The sequence below is a fragment of the Nematostella vectensis genome, chromosome 1, assembly GCF_932526225.1.
Source record: "Nematostella vectensis chromosome 1, jaNemVect1.1, whole genome shotgun sequence".
NCBI lineage: Eukaryota > Metazoa > Cnidaria > Anthozoa > Actiniaria > Edwardsiidae > Nematostella > Nematostella vectensis.
The window spans coordinates 1,790,209-1,815,352 of record NC_064034.1 but is presented as its reverse complement, the minus strand read 5'-3'; the positions used below and the strand labels follow the sequence as shown (position 1 = coordinate 1,815,352).

General features: G+C 42.6%; 3 protein-coding genes across 3 annotated transcripts in view; 1 reads left to right on the top strand and 2 right to left on the bottom strand.

Moving 5' to 3' along the window:
• Positions 1-2,032: 2,032 nt before the first annotated feature.
• On the bottom strand, positions 2,033-23,876 carry LOC125572217 (putative beta-lactamase-like 1). The gene is made up of 2 exons (XM_048732420.1): positions 23,841-23,876; positions 2,033-5,150 (listed from the first exon to the last, which is right to left on the bottom strand). Exon 2 carries the CDS (start codon positions 4,796-4,798, stop codon positions 2,987-2,989), a length of 1,812 nt encoding a protein of 603 aa, XP_048588377.1. The 5' UTR covers positions 4,799-5,150; positions 23,841-23,876; the 3' UTR covers positions 2,033-2,986.
• Positions 8,785-11,468, top strand: LOC125561935 (ankyrin repeat-containing protein DDB_G0279043-like). The gene is made up of 5 exons (XM_048726955.1): positions 8,785-9,319; positions 9,654-9,735; positions 9,836-10,011; positions 10,475-10,582; positions 11,223-11,468. Exons 1-5 carry the CDS (start codon positions 9,077-9,079, stop codon positions 11,466-11,468), a joined length of 855 nt encoding a protein of 284 aa, XP_048582912.1. The 5' UTR covers positions 8,785-9,076.
• LOC5516363 (putative beta-lactamase-like 1) overlaps positions 20,840-25,144 on the bottom strand; it is a 37,702-nt gene continuing 33,397 nt past the window's right edge. The window contains exon 2 of the mRNA XM_048732410.1: positions 20,840-23,957. Coding sequence (XP_048588367.1) covers positions 21,794-23,605 — 1,812 coding nt within the window. The 5' untranslated portion in view covers positions 23,606-23,957 and the 3' untranslated portion in view covers positions 20,840-21,793. The remainder of the gene's footprint in view (positions 23,958-25,144) is intronic.

Below are 25,144 nucleotides of genomic sequence, written 5' to 3'. Positions count from 1 at the left end.
CCATGAAGCACTGCGGGTTACGATACACAGAGTGCAACCTTATTTGAAATAGGTGTATAAGCACCTTTCATCAAGACCGTACATAAATACAAACATTATGAACAAAAATTTGAGTACATTTTAGGCTATTCTATATCCTTCAGTCATTGAAGCTTTTACTGTGAACTTGAATGACCTACCATCCTTTCCTGGTGGGGAAAACACCATGATCGCATCACGTGATGCTGCGTGTTGAAGCAAACGCACCCCTCCCCCCATCGTTGTCATGTGCGCGTGGAGCATCAGCGGGTGGCCAGCATAAGTCGAGTCAGGCCAGCTGCTGGGTTGGTTTTTGATGGAGTTTGTCTTTGTCTTCTAATATGTTGAGTATTACCCATATGGCTAATATGTTGAGTGACATTATAGGTTCCTAGGAAGGGTGTAGGATCAATAGGAAACTTGGCTTTCTTTTGAAGATCAACAAGGCTTCAGTGAGAGGAGAAATAAGATTTTTGTGCACATAGTCTGAGAGGAAGATGTTAATTGCTGAGTGGTAAATGCTATGTCCATGTTGAATAAAATGTTGACACCTAGTTGTAGTTCCGGTACAACAGCAAAGTGTGTGGCATATGTATCTAAATTACCACCTTTTCCTCTCACTACCAGACCATCAACAAAACGCATCTCCCAAACATACCCCCACATGCAATGATAATCCCGTGTCACATAATCCACCAGCATCATGTCACGCAAGGTTTCCCACTTTAACATGGAAGGTGCTTTAGGGGTGGTGCAAATTTTTGGGCGCCCGGTCTAGGGGGGTCACGATATTTGGTCTTGGATTTGAGGGGGGGCAACATATGCCCATCCTCCACTAGTTTATTCAGCAAAAGAACTGGAAATAGCTTTCCAGTTTCAAGTCCAACACTACCAAAAAAGTTACTACCGCTGACCCAAGACGGTACGCCTTGAAGTTTCCAACAATGCACTGCGGTGTCTTTTCAATCTAGCGACGACATTGTTGCTTACCATACCACAGTTTTACTTTTAATTTGCTTAAAAATTACAGCTTTTCACAACTGGAGAGTGCCTTAGGACATGAAGTCTATCTATAGTTAATAGATAATGAAGTCTATTTGTGTATAATTAATGCTGTGCTTATGGATGTTTGCACGCTGAGGTTGATTCAATGGGATAAATAATTCCTTGTTTGGGTTTCACCGAGTGAGAATTTTCTAGTAAATGGCCTCATACTCTCCAATGTGGCACATCTTTGCTACCCAAACTTATTCAAAAATTGTTTTCAGGCTTTTCCTGGGTTCCTTGGACCTGGAAATGTTTTGTTTGGCTTTGGGGCAAAAAAACTGGTATAATTATGGGGGGGGGGGGGGGTTGCCCGCCTCTCTGTGAAGGCGTTTCTAAGACTCCCATGATGCAGTGCAGGCATGCATTTTAGCCGAAACATGTAGACTCGCTTCTAATGGAGGTTTTAGCATTGATTATTGTGGCTGATGGCTGTAAAATTGGACCTGACTGAGCGCAATAAAGGTATCTATTTGTGACTTGATCTGTGTTTGCTTGTCTTTATTTGTAGTTCGGAATTTCGTGTCTTTTTTGGCATGAAATGTTTCTGAGTTTAAGCATTCGTTTACGAATTGGTCAGAAATCAAAGTTAATATTTTGAAATGGAGTCAATTCTATCACATTGCTTGGATCTGCTTTTGAAGGTCGTCTATGCCTTGGACGAATCCATGAGTATCCGGGTCTGGTGATGTTCAGTTTGCATTTCTGACGTTTTGAAGTTGGGCTATATTTTACGGGCGTCTCAGGACGTTATAGTAATGAAAGACTTAAATCTGGCGCAGTTTTTCCGTATCAAGAAAATTCAGCCAAAAATTGTCGTTTTTGCCAAACGCGGTCACTTCCATATAAGGAAACTAATATATTCCTTATTTTGAAAAACTGCACGATTCTTGTCCGCGGTATTGCGTTTTTTATAGACTGCGCGGTTTACGGTTGTTTACTTGTTTTGACGGTTTTTTAAGTTTTTCTAAGCGGTTTCTGTGCGTTTTCCTGTGCGCTTTTGCGGTTTGCGATTCTTGGTTTGAAGTAGACATGTGGAGTTAGAATTAGGCGTTCATTCTACTAATAAAATAAAATCTTGAAAATCTCAAATATTATTCGTACTTGGTTGTTGCGTCTTTTGCGAGTACATTGTTGAGTCTCCTGGGGAGGTATTTATTTTTACTTTATGTATATTTTTAGGTTGCTTGCTTTGCATAGCTCGTCATTTTAGGAAGTGAATGTCCAAAATATAGTTGTTAGTAAATATTGCTGGGGCTCGCTTATATGCTTCGTGCAAAAAGGACCATGGGTGTACCGAGAGGGGTAGGGGGGGGGATGTAGTGCGCAGTAGGTATACTATGAAAATAGGATAGTATTTGAGAATATCCCCAATAAGACATGACCCACTTTTTGACGGCCAAGAGGGGGTCGCGCTTACACCGGAAATAGTAGACCACGCAAATCACTGATGATTAGATAGTATATTTTATGTGAATACGATATCTCTAATCTGTAACGGCGTAATAATTGAAGATTTTGACGTGATAACTGATATAAATCAATGCTGTACACCCTTTACCATGCCCTGACACGTGCTCGATAAGCCAGCGCATAATTTACCCAACTACGTATTCTCTCCGCCCTATAACTTTCTGTCAGTTCCATGCCCATTTCTACTATCCGCTCCAAAAGGTGCTGGAGATCAAGATCTACACCCATACCCCCCTGATCCCCCACCCCGGCACTGAAAACCCAGTAGTCTACCTCCTACACTCGTACTTATCTGATCCCCCATCCCGTCAAGGAAAACCCGGGAGACTACCCCCTACACCCGTACCCCAGCAATGCTCCACCCCGGCACTGAAAACCCGGAAGACCCACCATCTACACCCGTTCCCCCCTGATCCCCCATCCAGGCAAGGAAACCCCGGGAGACTACCTCCTACACCCGTACCCCAGTGATGCCCCATCCCGGCACTAAAAATCCGGGAGACACACCTTCAACAGCGGGCGAAAAATAAAACTGAGCACGATTGCCGAGTTGTGATTCTAGACAGCTGCTTGTATCTTTAGCTGCTCTTAGAAGTAAAGGGACTTCAGTGTCATATAAGAATGTTTTCTTGTTATTTTCAGTATAAAGTAAGGTGTAGTTGTGATCGTCGATTGTCGCTTGGTACTTTGATTCAATTTCTCCAGTAAGTTCGCTTGTCTTTGTAATGTTGTAAGTACCGATATACATCGTTGCGTTATTGAACTTTAACCTGCCGCCTACTTCGAATAATGTTCTGTTAAACACGGGTAAAAATTCTCTGTATACATAATCCAAAATAGTATTAGCGATGAGGGCGCCTTCCTTGAAATGGTATGCAGCATTAATGAACACATTAAAGCCGAGCTGGATTTCAGGGACAACGCTCACCATAGCCGAATAGCTGTCAATTGTACCCCCCTTGCCTCGGACGAGGAAATTCTTATGAAAGATCATCTCCCACGGACTTCCCCACAAAGTCTGCCCATCAGGCGCTATGTCCGACGGTGATAAGATCTCCCTCAAGTACTTCGTTTGCAGAACTGATTGTTTCTTTGCTGCGTTCAGATACATCCCGAACAAAGCCATATCCCGCGGGCTCGAGTACATTTGTCCAGCAGGGGCTAGCCATTTAATGTCCATGAAGGGCACGCGATTCCCCAAGGAGTTGTAAGAAGGCGCCATATCCTGCTCAACCTCTTTGTCGATGCGGAACCCCGTGTTGTTTAATCCCAGAGGGATTAAAATTTTGTTCCGAGTCCAATCCTCGAAGGTCATGTTTACTTTTGGCATCTCCGTCAGCAACCTTCCTAGCAGAGCATATCCGAGGTTGCTGTAGGACGGCACTGTCCCTGGCTCAACCACAAGGCTTCGGTTACGAAGCAGGGCGAGCTGCTTACTGGAAGTCGTTTCATTTAAGCACGCGCCGCAGGGGGCCTCGCGAGGGAGCCCGGATAACTGGTTAGCTATTTGTCGTAAAGTTATATTCTCTTCCGTGAATGGGTTATTCATATGGAAATCGGGGGCATATTTACTCAGTGGGTCGTCTAATGAATCGATCAATCCATCTTGGTACATTTTATATAACATTATCACGGGAAAAACTTTGGTTATGCTACCGATCCGGTACCGAGTATCATCATTCGGAGGGGTTTTATTTTCCGCAATTTTTGTCCCGTAGTGTCCAATCCATAGAACCTTGTCTTTGTAGTAAATAGTTGCAGAGATTGCAGGGAGCTGACTCTGCGGATTCACAAGCTTTTTCAAGTAGTCTTCAATTCTTACAAGTGACTGATTCAAATCTTTCGGTAGGTCTCGGGGTAGCGATACTAGTGGTGGGAGAATTGGACACTTCTTAATGGCAGGCCAAACGCTGTCATCATTGCCTTGGGTTCTCTCCGATACTGGGCTCTTGGCGGACTGTTTTGACAACTGCCAAATGAATAAAGCAAGCATAACAACAGCAAAGACCAAAATAACCATGCTAATAATCTGCCAAATTCTTTTACCCCTCCGCTCCTGAAGAAATCCAGGTTCAGGGACGAGGTTTTCGGCGCTAACCTTGTTGTTTGCCATGTCTTGATCGATAGCTTGGCTTTTGCTCTTTTCGTGAGGTTTGACTGTTTGGCCTGGGGGAGCTTCAGCCCTCGTAACGGTCGGCGTCTCAGAGTGGGAATCTTGGAATGCACACTGAATCTCAGTGCTGTCACATTTGTATTCTTTCATCGAGGCTAACAGGTTTGTGACGCCCACTTCTAAAGGACGCCAACCCAACTATTCCCCAAGTGTTTACAGAGGTAGTACCAAAGACATTGGCGGCTCGATAAATAGATGCACGGTAGAGAGTATGTCCTTTGCGCGTTATACATGACAAACGATATAGACAATCAATAGCACGCAGAGAGCAAACATGTTTGATTAATTTTAATTCTGCGAATAAAAATCAACACAGCTCCGACACCTAACGCTGAACGTGTGAACTATATGCGTTTTGTATAACCTAACGCTAAACGTGTGAACTATATGCGTTTTGTATAACCTAACGCTGAACGTGTGAACTATATGCGTTTTGTATAACCTCGTTGATAAGGATAAAGTGCACAACGAGATCGTTAATTATTATTTTTTGTGAGGTATGTGTGTTTGTAGCAAAATTATTTTCAACATTTAGATTTTCCAAGAGTATTTTAATATACATGCCTTTAATGAGTTATGGTAAATGCCACCATCTGATAGCCAAACGTTCTGCTTGAGAGTACAGAGCACACATTGGAGACGATAGAATTAAATTATAACGGCAATTAGACAATCCAAATTACGTTAAATTGAATTTAAACCAAGCCTGGCCACCTGTCGATTTGCACGTTCCAGGTGGAAGCAGATCCAATGGCTTCCACAAGTTCTGTGATTCTTGTTTATCTTATTTTGACATCTAGATCCGATTTTCCGCTCAATTCAAATGTACACAAACAATTCAAAGAGCCTCCGGACAGCCACTACCGTTATTAGCTCAAATTGAACACGATTTTAAAAATATTATCTATGTGTCTTCAGCTAAAAATGCAAAATCCAAAGAGGAATTAGCTTTGAAAAAGAGAAATTCATAACACATTCGAGTAACATTGGAGATTTATAACACATTCGAGTAACATTGGACTATGGATCCTGTGTGCCCTGTTTCAACATATTTCTAACAACTGTGAATTATGTGGTCAAGCTGTTATCGTTTTATCAAGTCCTTTTCTTTGCTATCTAGGAATATTGAATGTCGGTCAGAACGGAGCGTAGCAAAATAAATATCAATCAGTGGCGGCAAACAACACAGGTTAAGGAGACAGGGGCGACAGGGTCCCCAAAAGCCTTGCCGTTTGGTGTTGTGTAGAGTATGATTATAAAATGCTTTTTCGCATACATAGATCGGCTTCTTTACTTATTTAATTTTTTTCTGTTTTATTAAGAGTGGTCTCTAGCTGTTCGTCAAATAAAGACTGTTTCTTTAAAAGCCCCAAGCAACATTTTTAGGACGTCGTGTGCTCAAGTGCTTTTCTCTGATTGAATTGATAGGCGAAGTACTACTTTTGCTAACCATATTAGCTCCTTTGTTTAGGAACAAGAAACTTTAGCAAACAATATACGATAAAAACTCCGATGAATTCTTATTTACTGCGTTAATTGCATCCGTTGATTAAAATCAGAGTTCTTCAGATATTCCCAGCAGTTGTAATTTGGGGATTAAATAGAGAAAGACCTTATAAGCTGAGAGTCTCTCTCGTGGTTCTTCGAAGTTTGAAACTTACAAGTTAACAATGTTACTTCAGAGCACCATGTTTTGGCAATAGATAAGAAAGCTTTAGTATAAAAAAGAAAGCTGTTTTAATTCATCTTGACTTGCGAATGTTTACTGTTTGTAACACTTGCAATTGATCAGATAAAAGCATTTTTACTATCAAGGGCTAGGGCCACCAAAAGTAATTAAAAAAACCGTATTTTGCTGCGGGTTATCACCATATTTAATTAAACTAATAAAGACGTTGTGTAGAGGACACCGATAAGGGTAAGCCCGGAGGCCCTGCTTTCACCGACTGGCCAAGACACGCATTGATCATGTGTAGTGCGTGTAATTACAATAGCTTGTTGTACTCAGTAACAATAAACAATGTTTGTTTTCTTAAACCCCATGTAAGTGTTAATCAGTGTTAATTTTAAAGTCATCCCCGTGTTTTCAGCTTTGCCCAAACACGCTACGTGGTATCAAGAGTTACACCAAGTTACAGCTCTTTTTCTTTTAGACATACATAGTGTCCGCAGATTTTAGGTTTCACTTACCTTGGTTAGTTTTGCTCTTTTTCGCAGAGCTTTATGTGTCCCTTGTTTCACGTTCTCTGGAATAAACGAGCGACACATAATCCAGTCCCGTACCCAGGGGGGGATGCAGGGGGTGCGAACGAAACCCCACAACGGCCGAAAGTCCACTTTTGGTTCTCAGACGTGCTATTTGTAGACAAAACTCAAAATCATAAGCTAGATCAGTCTGGTATTAGCCAAATCCGACAATAAACGTCCTGTGGAGATACTGCAGAGGCATAAAAAATCCCTTTTTGTTCTTTCGGAGGTGGTTAAATTTTTATCAGAAAACTCTCTCCCCACAAAGATTTTCATATCTTTGCTGATGACACTAACCTATTTTACTCGAACAGTAGTTTGCTTGCTCTGGAATCCTGTATCAACGAAAATCTTCTTCATGTTTCTAACTGGCTTGCTGCCAATAAGCTCTCTCTAAATATCGATAAAACAAACTTCATCATTTTTCATCCACCACAGAAAATCTCTAATTATACTCTAAGTATTAAGATAAATGGCAAATGCATCAAGAAAGAGAAGTACATCAAATATCTAGGCATCTATATTGACTCCCATCTTAGCTGGAAATATCAGATACTTCATATAGCTAAAAAGATTAAACGTTGCATTGGTGTTCTTTCAAAAATAAGACATTATGTAAATATTTCAGTCCTAAAAATGCGTTACTATACATTATTATTTCCATTTCTAACTTACTCAGTTGTGACCTGGGGCAACACCTATGCAACTACTCTTAAGCCCCTTTTTATACTTCAGAAAAGGGCAATTAGAATATTAACTTTTTCTGATTTTAGAACCCCTTCAAATCCATTATTCTACCAACTTAGTCTCCTCAAACTTCATGACATAATCTATCTTAACAATGCACTGTTTATGTATGACTTCCATTCAGATCATTTGCCATCTGTCTTCAAATCATTTTTCACAAATATTAACAGGATACATCAATATAATACAAGACTTGCTAGTAGGAAGACTTATTACCTGCCTAAGATACGCACAAACTATGGCAAATTTAACATTCGCTTTCTTGGTGTAAAAATCTGGAACGATATTCAGGATGATTATAAATCTAAATCTCGCTCCAGTTTCAAGACACTAATGATCAGCTCTCTTCTAGATCGTTACAAAAGCTAACTCTATTATTGTTGTAATTTACAAACTTAAGATTCTCTCCTATATATAAATGATCCCTATAATCGACCTCCCCTTGCTTGTGCGTGTTTTGTTCTGGTGCGTGCATCTATTGTCGTTTGTTTTTCGTTTCTGTTTGTATTGATATTATATTGATGTATCATGTTGTACCCATGCAATTTTCCGCTTGACCTAGCCGCTTAAGCTCGATTAGCTATGCTATTTCTTAATGCGGCTGGTGCCCAATTATAAAAATTATATTTATTTTTCTTCTTTTCTTATTTAATAAGTAATATCTGTATAATAGAGGGTGCTAATAAATATGTATGTATGTAAAAATATGTATGTATGTATGTCTAAGCCTCACGACTTGCGATGCGATTTGAAACATTAAAAACTAGCATCCTAGTCTAGAAATACTCATTTAAATCACAAAAACAATTTACAGAGAAAATTAGGTCTCTCTGGTTTTGACGATAAGCTCTGAACATGAAGGAAAATAAATTAAACCTTCTTTTAGGTATTTTAAGTTTTAAATTCCAAAGTTCTTTTAACCTTTAAATTCCAAAGCATTTAAAAATCTTTATTTGTTTGCACAAGGATTTGTGCCTTTTGTGGTTTGTAGGTTTGCAGGAGTTTTACCTTTCATATTGAACCTCAGAATTCTTTTTGATTTTTTTTTAAAAGTTATGATACACCCAGCCGCCGTTAACAATTTTTTCCACACCTATATTCCCTGATAGATTTCTTTTTATCAATTTTTCACAGTCTAGGCAACTGAGTTATGCAAGTTTATGATCAATCTGTCATACATGATACAAATCCATCTACGAACGCATACAAAAAGCAATAAACAATCCCTACAGTGTAGTGGAACCCGAACTTTTGTTTGTTACGCTTTGAGCGCACTATCGAATGCAAAATAACATACTGATGGGGCCAGAGCTTATGACAACAGGTTTGACCTAAAGCTCCCTCCATTTAGCTCAGACCTCGCCACAGTTCATTATGGTAATAAATTCCATTTATAATGTTTTAACACAGGTTTTATTATCAAGATCATATTCACCCTCAATAATGGTAAAAAAAGCGCCAAAGCCCCCGAGACCCCCCAAGCCCAACAAAACAAACGATAAGAAAAAGAAGAAGAAAAACGATAAAAACGTGGAGCTAGTCATGGTGAACGGCAAGGCAAAGGAGGCGGATTTGGATGATGACGAGAGCGAGCAGCCATTAAAGACAACAGTTGAGGTTAATCCTAATAGCGGACCCATCCCCTCTCGGGAAATCGTTGGACCATAACCCCCCTTCAACCCCCCCCCCCCCCCCCCCCCCCCCCCCCGCCTCCAAAACGTCAATCGTAAAGCGAGCTACGTATTCATAAGCCAGAAGCTTACGGGCTTTCTAAAATAGATCGGGGCGCTAGGCACAACAGGTTTACTGATGTTTTTTTCTGGACTATCGGTAACTCCCCCCCCCCCCCCCCCCCCCCCACCTCCCCTCGAGAACCTTTGCATCTAAGGCGCTTTGGAAATCTCAATATTAGAAAACTGAACCTTGTCTCTTTTGCCAATCCTTTCTCCAGGGCACTAAACAAGAACAGCTTTGCGCTGCTGCGTACATGGGGGACAAGGAGACAGCCATCAAATTACTAGACAAGGGAGTCGGTGGGAAAATGCACTCGTTTTTTATTTGCAAATACCGTTAAACCTTCTACGTTTACAGTTATTTATCCGGAAAGTTTTAACGGCCCATACTCTATTGTAGACATCAACTGTGCCGACGAGTACGGCAAGACCCCGCTACACCACGCAACGACAGGCAAACGCATAGAGTTCGTTGAGTTTTTACTGAGTCGCGGAGCGGAGCTTACGAAACAAGACCAGAGAGGTGACACACCCTTACACGCGGCGGTTAGGACTGGTGACGAGGCGATAGTCAAGGTACTAAAGAGGGAAGGGTAAGAATACTTGGGTGAGAGGGGACTGGGCAAGATAATCGTGGTGACACTCCCTTTCAAGTGGCGGTTAGGACTGGTGACGAGGCGATAGTCAGGGTACAAAAGAGGGAAGGGTGGGAATGCTTGGGTGAGGGGGGGAGGTATGGGCAAAACAATCGTGGTGACACGCCCTTACACGATGCGGTTAGGACTGGTGACAAGGCGATAGTCAAGGTACTGAAGAGGGAAGGGTGGGGATACTTGGGTGAGAGAGGTATGGGCAAGACAATCGTGGTGACACACCATTGCACGCGGCGGTTAGGACGGGGGGGGGGGGGGAGAGGGGTATATTGTGAAACAAACTAAGCAAGCAAGATAAAAACTTCCATACGCCATCATCCCGTCGACAACTATTCTTAACAAAGTTTTACGCTGACCACGTCAATCAAATCATATGTGTTTTGTAGACGCTGGTGTCAAATGAGAAGTGCAACGTGAATGCGAAAGGGCGAGGTCTTTGTACACCTCTACACATCGCATGCGGAATGGATAAGCTCAAGATCTGCAAGTTGCTGGTGAGAATATATGCTTGATTTGAAGTTTTATTAGCTGACCTGTAATGAATCTTATTTTGCTTCGACGAAGAGCTAACGCTTTGAAGCGTCAGCGAAACTATTTTTTCCCACAGAGGCGTAAAACATACCACATAAACCTCGTCTTTTTTTTATTTCCCTGATTCACGCCTACACGCTCACAACGACTCCCTAGTTATTCCACAGCTTGCCTGTTGATTGTCTAGTCAAATCCTTATGTAAGGAGATAAAGTTCTAGATTTGCCGTGACCGACGTCAACTAGGGTGGATTGACACCCTACCAATAAAATTGCGCTTAATAATCAGACCAAGCAGCGAAAAACGCGAATGTGTCGGATTTACCACCTTCATGACTTACCACCTTAAGATCATCTGCGCGCCATCTCGACGGGCGGCGGTGTGAAATGTATCATGGACAGGGTGTCTCTTCCCCCCCCCCCCCCGGATGTCGTCGACGTTTTGAACAATTTATAAGGGTGCTCGTCGTTTTTAGTGCCGTCTCCGTCGTCGTTGCACAAACGACCTAGTGTCAACTTGGGATTATAATAAAAATAATGCTGAAGACAATATGATGATTCTATGAACACGTTGATGTCTTATGATTGCCATCATCTCTCTGTAGATAGAGCACGAGGCACGAATCGACCTGAAGGACGAAGACAAAATGACACCGCTGGGTCACGCGGTGGAGAAAGGTGCCAAGAACACAGCGGAGTATATCTTTAGTATTGGTAAGAGCACAAACATGGCAAGGGATACTCTAAGCACAGCACTTGGCCGCCATTACAGGCTCCAAACGGTGCGTCGAGTGCATTTTGATAAAGCACCCAGACTGTTTGAACAGTGTCGACGAAGATCAGGTACGTAAGGGGCAGTAGAACCCAACAACAAGCACCCCCTCATCCCTCACCCCACAAACAGCCCTATACCCACTTTACCCAAACCACGCCATCATACAACCCACCACGATTATTCCAAGCCACAACACAACACCAACACCCACCTAAGCCCCACACACCTACACATACACTTCCTCCCCCCTCACACTTTCCTACACTCTCACCTAAAATATACACACCTAACACACCCTACACAAGCCAGACCCCTGCCAACACCAAAACCACACACCCCTTACCCCCCCCCCCTCATGGCCACAACACTACTCACCCTACAACACACTAAACCAACCACACCCTACAGCAGCCACTAGTCCTACAACCAGCGCTCCCTCCAACACCACATCCTACATACAGCCCAAGCCCGCTCCCACCACACACACATCTACCCCTCCACACATAGCCTACCACATACACACCATAGCATCCTACGACTATACCAACCAACCCACAACACAACAGCCAGCCACACCCTACACCAGACACTACCCCACAACCAATTTTCTTCCCCCTATAAACACCTACATATAGCCCCCTCCCCCACCATACAAACATTTACCCCACAGCACAAAACCCAACTACAAACGACCACACCCTATGACCCACATACATTATCACCCACATTTACACCATAACCTCACAAATTTTAAATCGACCTACGCACCACTACCATTTCAACACACACAGACCCATCACGCTAAATTGTAAGCCTTATCTACTCCACATCTCCCTCACCACCACTCTTACCTATACACTGTACCAATTTTCCCCCACCAACACAGCCATTAGCCATCTCCATACCACACCATATTATTATTATTATTGTTTTGCTTTTTCACCTACCCACCACACACTACCACAACCTATTCTATTCCCCCACTTTATCTCTTCACCACCCTCCACCACCTACAATCGAACCTATCCACCTTTTCACCGTAATTACATTACTACCATCTCCACTCTACATTACCTTACTAGCCATCCTTCACCATCACCCTCCAACATCACCATACCATATGATCACACCAACCTCACTACCACACCACTTTAGGCCCCTACGTCTTGGTACGAAAACCCGATCCGAACCAAAAAGGAATTCTACGAGTCTCCTGTACCACACAGCATATCCACACCAATAAAAACAGTCCGTCTATAAAAATACAGTCCATCGACAACAAGCCACCAGATATAGACATCCGGCCTCAACAATGACCGCAGGAAAACTTCCACGAGACTCCTACGTAACACACGCTACTGCCTTGAATATCCAACCTGGCTCCTCACCAACACTCTATCCTCTCAGCGCATGCCACCCCGTCATCCTATCTAGCACAGAACACTTCCAAAATATTCCCGTACAATAACATAGCCATTCATTGTATTCATCCGCCATATTTTGCCAATTTTGTAAACCAAACCGCAACCTAGTTAATAAATACCCGGATGTACAATAACCGGAAACGGAAACAGCAATATCTATTTTCATCTAATACTCGTATAACCACGAGCGCAATCCCCTCATAACCCCTCGCTTCGCTGCATACGGAATACCTACAAGACACGCAATCTAAGCTCCGCCAATACACATCTCAGGTATGTACACCCTCCTTTCCACACATCCTATATACTACCCACCAAATCACGACACCCGTATTCTCTTCCCTTCCTGCTACATGCATAAGTCCCCATACTTATTTATCATTTAGTCCACCACAAACAGCCGCTAGCCAGGACCATCACATGGACCATTTTGTCCACTACACACTTCCCCCTCCTATCTGAGCCTCTATCCACTTTTTTCTCTTTACCTCATTTCCCGGCGCGCTATCTTTTACTTTTCAGACCAAGCCATGCACTCAGCTGGAGCCAGTCGCTACACAGGTTTGGACATTGCATGCACCACGCTTCACTACAGGCATTACTAACGAGCGTGTAGGGGCGGGTGATGAGGGCCTTATCATTCGAAACACGCTTCATATACGAATCATCTCCCTAGTTTTTTCCCTTTTTACTCCCACCATCATCACCGGTTTTCCCCTAGCTTTCCCCTAAGTCCCCCCGCTTTAACCTCCAGGTTCGTATATGACCAACCAATAGACCTCGCCCCCTGATGAGAAGTCTTGGTTGGCGTTATATGCCTTTAGTTCCACATTTCGCAGAGCTCTTTGAAATGACCTACACACTTTTGTCTTATTGGTTTATTTTGTTATGTCCATTTTGCATATACATGCCGGTTGTTTTCTTCGTGCCTTTGCCTTTTACCCTTATCTCTTACCACCGATTATCGCTTCATCTGGGGAAAACTATCCTTCCTGTCTTGTTAACGTTTCAGCGTCATCTCCACTCTCACCGCGCTCCCTTTGTCGCCTCCCGCGCCCCTACTTCATCTTCTTCTCGCCGTTTTACTAGCATCAATTTCCATTGTCCGCAATACACCCTTTCACCGCTACAGTATTTTTTATCTTTTCTCGGCGTTTTCGCAACACTCATTCGGTCTCTGTTGTTGTTTAATTTCGCCTGTCAGTCATACCATTTACACACTTCATTAGATACATACCTCCACACATACCTCACCCTCCCTATTACCGCTCACCATTTCCTCCCTACAATCCAAACACTTTTCTTTCTCTTATCCTACACATTACTTTCCCACCCTACACACAACACACTTTCCCATAAACACTACACAGTCTTTTCACAATATCCCTGCTTATCATTCTGTCCACACTCACATTATCCCCCTTTATCAGATTTTATTAATGCCGCCATCACCTCTTCACATCCGCTACACAACACTCGCAACAAGCTTCCGATTTTAACTGTTTCAATCTCCACATAATACCATATTTACTAACCACCTTCTCCACTAAATAAAAAAAACCCTTTATTCATAACTCTCATGTCGTTTTATTATCAACCCCATCTCTTATAACAACCTTAACCCGTCGTCTCATAACCCATAATCTTAACCACCCGAACATCACCTGACAGAATAACTTCTCCGTTTATTACAATCATTTAAGATTTGTTTTACATTCTTTTCTGTAGAATGATTTTGTTCCGATACACAACTTTAAGCTAGTTTCCGCTTTGTTAATTGCTTCACTAACAATTTATTCATCGAATCAGGCACGAGGCCACTCGAGTTTTAGCAAGCAATTATCTCCGTTCCTATAACACATACGACCTCATTATGAATGGGGGAGATCTGTTAGATCTGCTTTACATTCCTTTCTGGAGAATTATTTTGTTCTTATACACAACTCCAAGCTGGTTTCTGCTTTGTTAATTGCTTTACTAACAGTTCACTCATCGGGTCAGGCACGAGGTCACTCGAGTTTAAACAAGCAATTATCTCCGTTCCTATGGCACGTGCGGCCTCATTCAACACTCTAACCTTTTGCCATCGCTGTTGGAACCCTTTGTCTTTCATGGTACTCCATCAATACACATATTTTCCGTGCAAATTCGCATCATTCGCGTGGGCTTGTCTGTTTCGTGGTGACGCATCGGCTTGTGTCAGGGCGTTCGTTCGTTCTAAATTTGGTCGCATAATTAACTTACCGAATATGCATAAGTGCTACGTCACTTCCGTTCTATTCTTAACCCAGAAAAGTTAGTTTTCTTTGTTTTCTTTAGTCTCATAATGTTGTTTCTTATAATATTTCTGCGCTACAATTTATTTTACAATTACTTTCGCTGTAATAGAAACTATTCTATTATTTTTGGTGGATTTTTGGACACCTTTTGGACATATTTCCTGTTCATTTTTTACATTATTTAGGCATTATATTCCTACTCCATATTGTCATAGTAACAATCATGATATACTATTTCATACCTAATAGTTCCCACAACTGCACCTGCTCCACATCTCCCTCATTACCACTCTTGCCTGTGCACCATACCAATTTTTTCCCCCACCAACACAGCCATTAGCCATCTCCATACCACACCATATTATTACTAATTTTTTCTTTTTCACCTACCCACCACACACTACCACAACCTATTCTATAGTCCCACTTTATCTTTCTACCACCCTCCACCACCTACTAGTCTAACCTATCCACCTCCCCACCGTAATTACATTACTACCATCTCCACTCCACATTACCTTACTAGCCATCCCTCACCATCACCCTCCAGCATCACCATACCATACGATTACACCCACCTCACTACCACACCACTTTAGGCCCCTACGTCTTGGTACGAATACCCGATCCAAACCAAAAAGTTATGTACCATACGGGGAAAGTGCTGTATCACAATCTGTGATCCCAAGACGTACCCCCTCCCACACCTCCACGCCCCGACCCCCCCTCCACCACACCGCCACACTCCCCACCTACTCCCACACTAACACACCTCACCCCCCAAACCCTCCACTACCCACACCCTCCCACACCCACCTCACACCACTAGCACACTCCTCCCCTATACCCCACACCCCTTACCCCACCTACACACCTCAACTACACCCCAACATGCCACTACCACCACCCCTAGGCATACAGACCCCCACACTACCCCACTCCCCCAACACCACACGCCCAAAAAACACACAACCACCTCGCCTACAACCACCTTCCCTCCTACACATAGTACAAACACATACATACCCACATCCCTCTCACAAATTAAATATTACTCTATCCTTACCACACAACATACCTACCCACTACTACCACCCAGCTCTATACATGTCACAACCCCCTTTCTCTCCCCCCTCAAACCTAGCTTACCACCCAAGCACCCCCCTACCCCACAACAAGCACCCCCTCATCCCTCACCCCACAAACAGCCCCATACCCACTTCACCCATACCACGTCATCATACAACCCACCACGATTATTCAAAACCCCAACACAACACCAACACCCACCTAAGCCCCACACACCTACACATACACTTCCTCCCCCCCCCTCACACTTTCCTACACTCTCACCTAAAATATACACACCTAACACACCCTTCACAAGCCAGACCCCTGCCAACACAAAAACCACACACCCCTTCCCCCCCCCCCCCCATGGCCACAACACTACTCACCCTACAACACACCAAACCAACCACACCCTATAGCAGCCACTAGTCCTACAACCAACGCTCCCCCCAACAACACAATCTACATACAGTCCAACCCCCCTCCCACCACACACACCTCTACCCCTCCACACATAGCCTACCACATACACACCATAGCATCCTACGACTATACCAACCAACCCACAACACACCAACCAGCCACACCCTACACCAGACACTACCCCACAACCAATTTCCCCCCCTTACAAACACCTACATACAGCCCCCTCCCCAACCATACAAACATTTACCCCACAGCACAAAACCCAACTACAAACGACCACACCCTATGACCCACCCTACCTACCCACAAACCAACACCTTACTATCACCTAACATCATAACGATACATCATCACCCACATTTGCACCGTGGCCTCGCAGATTTTAAATCGTCCTCCGCACCACCGCCATTTTAAAACACATAGACCCATCACGCTGAGTTGTGGGCCTTATCTGCTCCACATCCCCCTCGCCGCCGCTCTCGCCTATACACCGTGCCGGTTTTTTCCCACCAACACAGCCATTAGCCATCTCCACACCACACCATATTATTATTATTTTTTTCTTTTTCGCCTGCCCACCACACACTACCACAACCTATTCTATAGTCCCACTTCATCTTTTCACCACCCTCCACCACCTACTAGTCGAACCAATCCACCTTTTCACCGTAATTACATTACTACCATCTCCACTCTACACTATCTTACTAGCTATCCTTCACCATCACCCTCCAACATCACCATACCATATGATCACACCAACCTCACTACCACACCACTTTAGGCCCCTACGTCTTGGTACGAATACCCGATCCAAACCAAAAAGTTGTAAAAACTATATGTGGACGAAAGACTCGCTTGTGGACGAACTGGGTATGAACGACGTGATACCCTCTTTGCAATGTAAAACAGTATTGATGTGTAAGTGTTCTGGTGGAAAACATTACCTGACACACTACTTAGGAAGCATAGCGCGGACAGCGTTAGTAATACCATCTTTTCTCCAGCCAAAGGTTTCACGACTGTGATCAGCTTGCAGATAACTCTGAAATAAGTCCTCTTGCAATAAAGACCTTTTTACAAAACATGTCATAAGTAAACTGGTATTGACTATCACACAAAGGTGGCCATTATACGTCCGAATACGTGTTTCGCGTGTTTTTTCGGATGAATGTTCACTTATGTACACAGCAGTTCTTGCATTTGCCCTTGTTGTGAAATGGTAACAAAAGGTATTTGTCTAAAATTAAAAGGTTTTCTATATTGAAATAACTCTTTTTATCGGGCAACCTTAAAGACAAATACAGGAAGGTAAATACAACGTTTGATAAAAATTGTAAGGGCTGTTTGCAGCGTATAACTCCTTCATTGAAGGTCCAATTTATGGCGTCAGCTATTTTGTTTGAGTTTTAATGTTCACAATTATAACAATACATTAAGCATATATCCTTTTTTTTACTTATTTAAATGCCTATTAAATTTCCCATCATACACTATCCATTATGCAAGTAAGTTGAAAAAATGACTGTTTTGAGCCGGTCTTCTCTAGTCACCTTTCAAGCCGCGGGTATTTCTCAGTGAGTCCCCCTCCTCTCTACACACCCTTCTTAAACAGCGCTCTTCTGATACGCAGAAAACGTTTATCTCAGGGTAGTTACGAGGTATATGGGATCAAAAATCAGCTTTATTTTTGGGATCAGGGATCTAAATTATTTAGATAATATAATTTATTATATTATCACATTTAATCTAATAATCATTTTGGCCAATATTTTTTTTTACTAATATATTTTTAATTTTGTGTATGTCTATTGGGTTTCATTGTGAATAGTCATAATGGTATCAGTACATTCCAAGTGTGCATGAGGGTCCTGGATTTCTCTTTTTCACATTTCTCTCTTATCATTCTCTAATAATCACTTATCGATGATATTATAAGTATATAGATCAGCTTTTCGATCGATAAAAAATAAATTATTACATTGGATTAGACTATGCTACATATGATACACCAAATTCGTAACAGTGTCCGGTCCAATAATCCTGTCATAAAATTCTTTTCTATTAACCACTGATCATATAAACCTATTTCAAATAAGGTTGCACTCGAGAATCTGTGTGTCGTAACCCGCGGTGGTTCATGGGTAGCGTATAAACGGCTGAATCCTTCTATCTGAAGGCTATGTGAATGTTATTTGCTTATTTACTTTGTACCCATGAAGCACTGCGGGTTACGATACACAGAGTGCAACCTTATTTGAAATAGGTGTATAAGCACCTTTCATCAAGACCGTACATAAATACAAACATTATGAACAAAATTTTGAGTACATTTTAGGCTATTCTATATCCTTCAGTCATTGAAGCTTTTACTGTGAACTTGAATGACCTACCATCCTTTCCTGGTGGGGAAAACACCATGATCGCATCACGTGATGCTGCGTGTTGAAGCAAACGCACCCCTCCCCCCATCATTGTCATGTGTGCCTGGAGCATCAGCGGGTGGCCAGCATAAGTCGAGTCAGGCCAGCTGCTGGGTTGGTTTTTGATGGAGTTTGTCTTTGTCTTCTAATATGTTGAGTATTACCCATATGGCTAATATGTTGAGTGACATTATAGGTTCCTAGGAAGGGTGTAGGATCAATAGGAAACTTGGCTTTCTTTTGAAGATCAACAAGGCTTCAGTGAGAGGAGAAATAAGATTTTTGTGCACATAGTCTGAGAGGAAGATGTTAATTGCTGAGTGGTAAATGCTATGTCCATGTTGAATAAAATGTTGACACCTAGTTGTAGTTCCGGTACAACAGCAAAGTGTGTGGCATATGTATCTAAATTACCACCTTTTCCTCTCACTACCAGACCATCAACAAAACGCATCTCCCAAACATACCCCCACATGCAATGATAATCCCGTGTCACATAATCCACCAGCATCATGTCACGCAAGGTTTCCCACTTTAACATGGAAGGTGCTTTAGGGGTGGTGCAAATTTTTGGGCGCCCGGTCTAGGGGGGTCACGATATTTGGTCTTGGATTTGAGGGGGGCCAACATATGCCCATCCTCCACTAGTTTATTCAGCAAAAGAACTGGAAATAGCTTTCCAGTTTCAAGTCCAACGCTACCAAAAAAGTTACTACCGCTGACCCAAGACGGTACGCCTTGAAGTTTCCAACAATGCACTGCGGTGTCTTTTCAATCTAGCGACGACATTGTTGCTTACCATACCACAGTTTTACTTTTAATTTGCTTAAAAATTACAGCTTTTCACAACTGGAGAGTGCCTTAGGACATGAAGTCTATCTATAGTTAATAGATAATGAAGTCTATTTGTGTATAATTAATGCTGTGCTTATGGATGTTTGCACGCTGAGGTTGATTCAATGGGATAAATAATTCCTTGTTTGGGTTTCACCGAGTGAGAATTTTCTAGTAAATGGCCTCATACTCTCCAATGTGGCACATCTTTGCTACCCAAACTTATTCAAAAATTGTTTTCAGGCTTTTCCTGGGTTCCTTGGACCTGGAAATGTTTTGTTTGGCTTTGGGGCAAAAAAACTGGTATAATTATGGGGGGGGGGGGGGGGTTGCCCGCCTCTCTGTGAAGGCGTTTCTAAGACTCCCATGATGCAGTGCAGGCATGCATTTTAGCCGAAACATGTAGACTCGCTTCTAATGGAGGTTTTAGCATTGATTATTGTGGCTGATGGCTGTAAAATTGGACCTGACTGAGCGCAATAAAGGTATCTATTTGTGACTTGATCTGTGTTTGCTTGTCTTTATTTGTAGTTCGGAATTTCGTGTCTTTTTTGGCATGAAATGTTTCTGAGTTTAAGCATTCGTTTACGAATTGGTCAGAAATCAAAGTTAATATTTTGAAATGGAGTCAATTCTATCACATTGCTTGGATCTGCTTTTGAAGGTCGTCTATGCCTTGGACGAATCCATGAGTATCCGGGTCTGGTGATGTTCAGTTTGCATTTCTGACGTTTTGAAGTTGGGCTATATTTTACGGGCGTCTCAGGACGTTATAGTAATGAAAGACTTAAATCTGGCGCAGTTTTTCCGTATCAAGAAAATTCAGCCAAAAATTGTCGTTTTTGCCAAACGCGGTCACTTCCATATAAGGAAACTAATATATTCCTTATTTTGAAAAACTGCACGATTCTTGTCCGCGGTATTGCGTTTTTTATAGACTGCGCGGTTTACGGTTGTTTACTTGTTTTGACGGTTTTTTAAGTTTTTCTAAGCGGTTTCTGTGCGTTTTCCTGTGCGCTTTTGCGGTTTGCGATTCTTGGTTTGAAGTAGACATGTGGAGTTAGAATTAGGCGTTCATTCTACTAATAAAATAAAATCTTGAAAATCTCAAATATTATTCGTACTTGGTTGTTGCGTCTTTTGCGAGTACATTGTTGAGTCTCCTGGGGAGGTATTTATTTTTACTTTATGTATATTTTTAGGTTGCTTGCTTTGCATAGCTCGTCATTTTAGGAAGTGAATGTCCAAAATATAGTTGTTAGTAAATATTGCTGGGGCTCGCTTATATGCTTCGTGCAAAAAGGACCATGGGTGTACCGAGAGGGGTAGGGGGGGGGATGTAGTGCGCAGTAGGTATACTATGAAAATAGGATAGTATTTGAGAATATCCCCAATAAGACATGACCCACTTTTTGACGGCCAAGAGGGGGTCGCGCTTACACCGGAAATAGTAGACCACGCAAATCACTGATGATTAGATAGTATATTTTATGTGAATACGATATCTCTAATCTGTAACGGCGTAATAATTGAAGATTTTGACGTGATAACTGATATAAATCAATGCTGTACACCCTTTACCATGCCCTGACACGTGCTCGATAAGCCAGCGCATAATTTACCCAACTACGTATTCTCTCCGCCCTATAACTTTCTGTCAGTTCCATGCCCATTTCTACTATCCGCTCCAAAAGGTGCTGGAGATCAAGATCTACACCCATACCCCCCTGATCCCCCACCCCGGCACTGAAAACCCAGTAGTCTACCTCCTACACTCGTACTTATCTGATCCCCCATCCCGTCAAGGAAAACCCGGGAGACTACCCCCTACACCCGTACCCCAGCAATGCTCCACCCCGGCACTGAAAACCCGGAAGACCCACCATCTACACCCGTTCCCCCCTGATCCCCCATCCAGGCAAGGAAACCCCGGGAGACTACCTCCTACACCCGTACCCCAGTGATGCCCCATCCCGGCACTAAAAATCCGGGAGACACACCTTCAACAGCGGGCGAAAAATAAAACTGAGCACGATTGCCGAGTTGTGATTCTAGACAGCTGCTTGTATCTTTAGCTGCTCTTAGAAGTAAAGGGACTTCAGTGTCATATAAGAATGTTTTCTTGTTATTTTCAGTATAAAGTAAGGTGTAGTTGTGATCGTCGATTGTCGCTTGGTACTTTGATTCAATTTCTCCAGTAAGTTCGCTTGTCTTTGTAATGTTGTAAGTACCGATATACATCGTTGCGTTATTGAACTTTAACCTGCCGCCTACTTCGAATAATGTTCTGTTAAACACGGGTAAAAATTCTCTGTATACATAATCCAAAATAGTATTAGCGATGAGGGCGCCTTCCTTGAAATGGTATGCAGCATTAATGAACACATTAAAGCCGAGCTGGATTTCAGGGACAACGCTCACCATAGCCGAATAGCTGTCAATTGTACCCCCCTTGCCTCGGACGAGGAAATTCTTATGAAAGATCATCTCCCACGGACTTCCCCACAAAGTCTGCCCATCAGGCGCTATGTCCGACGGTGATAAGATCTCCCTCAAGTACTTCGTTTGCAGAACTGATTGTTTCTTTGCTGCGTTCAGATACATCCCGAACAAAGCCATATCCCGCGGGCTCGAGTACATTTGTCCAGCAGGGGCTAGCCATTTAATGTCCATGAAGGGCACGCGATTCCCCAAGGAGTTGTAAGAAGGCGCCATATCCTGCTCAACCTCTTTGTCGATGCGGAACCCCGTGTTGTTTAATCCCAGAGGGATTAAAATTTTGTTCCGAGTCCAATCCTCGAAGGTCATGTTTACTTTTGGCATCTCCGTCAGCAACCTTCCTAGCAGAGCATATCCGAGGTTGCTGTAGGACGGCACTGTCCCTGGCTCAACCACAAGGCTTCGGTTACGAAGCAGGGCGAGCTGCTTACTGGAAGTCGTTTCATTTAAGCACGCGCCGCAGGGGGCCTCGCGAGGGAGCCCGGATAACTGGTTAGCTATTTGTCGTAAAGTTATATTCTCTTCCGTGAATGGGTTATTCATATGGAAATCGGGGGCATATTTACTCAGTGGGTCGTCTAATGAATCGATCAATCCATCTTGGTACATTTTATATAACATTATCACGGGAAAAACTTTGGTTATGCTACCGATCCGGTACCGAGTATCATCATTCGGAGGGGTTTTATTTTCCGCAATTTTTGTCCCGTAGTGTCCAATCCATAGAACCTTGTCTTTGTAGTAAATAGTTGCAGAGATTGCAGGGAGCTGACTCTGCGGATTCACAAGCTTTTTCAAGTAGTCTTCAATTCTTACAAGTGACTGATTCAAATCTTTCGGTAGGTCTCGGGGTAGCGATACTAGTGGTGGGAGAATTGGACACTTCTTAATGGCAGGCCAAACGCTGTCATCATTGCCTTGGGTTCTCTCCGATACTGGGCTCTTGGCGGACTGTTTTGACAACTGCCAAATGAATAAAGCAAGCATAACAACAGCAAAGACCAAAATAACCATGCTAATAATCTGCCAAATTCTTTTACCCCTCCGCTCCTGAAGAAATCCAGGTTCAGGGACGAGGTTTTCGGCGCTAACCTTGTTGTTTGCCATGTCTTGATCGATAGCTTGGCTTTTGCTCTTTTCGTGAGGTTTGACTGTTTGGCCTGGGGGAGCTTCAGCCCTCGTAACGGTCGGCGTCTCAGAGTGGGAATCTTGGAATGCACACTGAATCTCAGTGCTGTCACATTTGTATTCTTTCATCGAGGCTAACAGGTTTGTGACGCCCACTTCTAAAGGACGCCAACCCAACTATTCCCCAAGTGTTTACAGAGGTAGTACCAAAGACATTGGCGGCTCGATAAATAGATGCACGGTAGAGAGTATGTCCTTTGCGCGTTATACATGACAAACGATATAGACAATCAATAGCACGCAGAGAGCAAACATGTTTGATTAATTTTAATTCTGCGAATAAAAATCAACACAGCTCCGACACCTAACGCTGAACGTGTGAACTATATGCGTTTTGTATAACCTAACGCTAAACGTGTGAACTATATGCGTTTTGTATAACCTAACGCTGAACGTGTGAACTATATGCGTTTTGTATAACCTCGTTGATAAGGATAAAGTGCACAACGAGATCGTTAATTATTATTTTTTGTGAGGTATGTGTGTTTGTAGCAAAATTATTTTCAACATTTAGATTTTCCAAGAGTATTTTAATATACATGCCTTTAATGAGTTATGGTAAATGCCACCATCTGATAGCCAAACGTTCTGCTTGAGAGTACAGAGCACACATTGGAGACGATAGAATTAGATTATAACGGCAATTAGACAATCAAAATTACGTTAAATTGAATTTAAACCAAGCCTGGCCACCTGTCGATTTGCACGTTCCAGGTGGAAGCAGATCCAATGGCTTCCACAAGTTCTGTGATTCTTGTTTATCTTATTTTGACATCTAGATCCGATTTTCCGCTCAATTCAAATGTACACAAACAATTCAAAGAGCCTCCGGACAGCCACTACCGTTATTAGCTCAAATTGAACACGATTTTAAAAATATTATCTATGTGTCTTCAGCTAAAAATGCAAAATCCAAAGAGGAATTAGCTTTGAAAAAGAGAAATTCATAACACATTCGAGTAACATTGGAGATTTATAACACATTCGAGTAACATTGGACTATGGATCCTGTGTGCCCTGTTTCAACATATTTCTAACAACTGTGAATTATGTGGTCAAGCTGTTATCGTTTTATCAAGTCCTTTTCTTTGCTATCTAGGAATATTGAATGTCGGTCAGAACGGAGCGTAGCAAAATAAATATCAATCAGTGGCGGCAAACAACACAGGTTAAGGAGACAGGGGCGACAGGGTCCCCAAAAGCCTTGCCGTTTGGTGTTGTGTAGAGTATGATTATAAAATGCTTTTTCGCATACATAGATCGGCTTCTTTACTTATTTAATTTTTTTCTGTTTTATTAAGAGTGGTCTCTAGCTGTTCGTCAAATAAAGACTGTTTCTTTAAAAGCCCCAAGCAACATTTTTAGGACGTCGTGTGCTCAAGTGCTTTTCTCTGATTGAATTGATAGGCGAAGTACTACTTTTGCTAACCATATTAGCTCCTTTGTTTAGGAACAAGAAACTTTAGCAAACAATATACGATAAAAACTCCGATGAATTCTTATTTACTGCGTTAATTGCATCCGTTGATTAAAATCAGAGTTCTTCAGATATTCCCAGCAGTTGTAATTTGGGGATTAAATAGAGAAAGACCTTATAAGCTGAGAGTC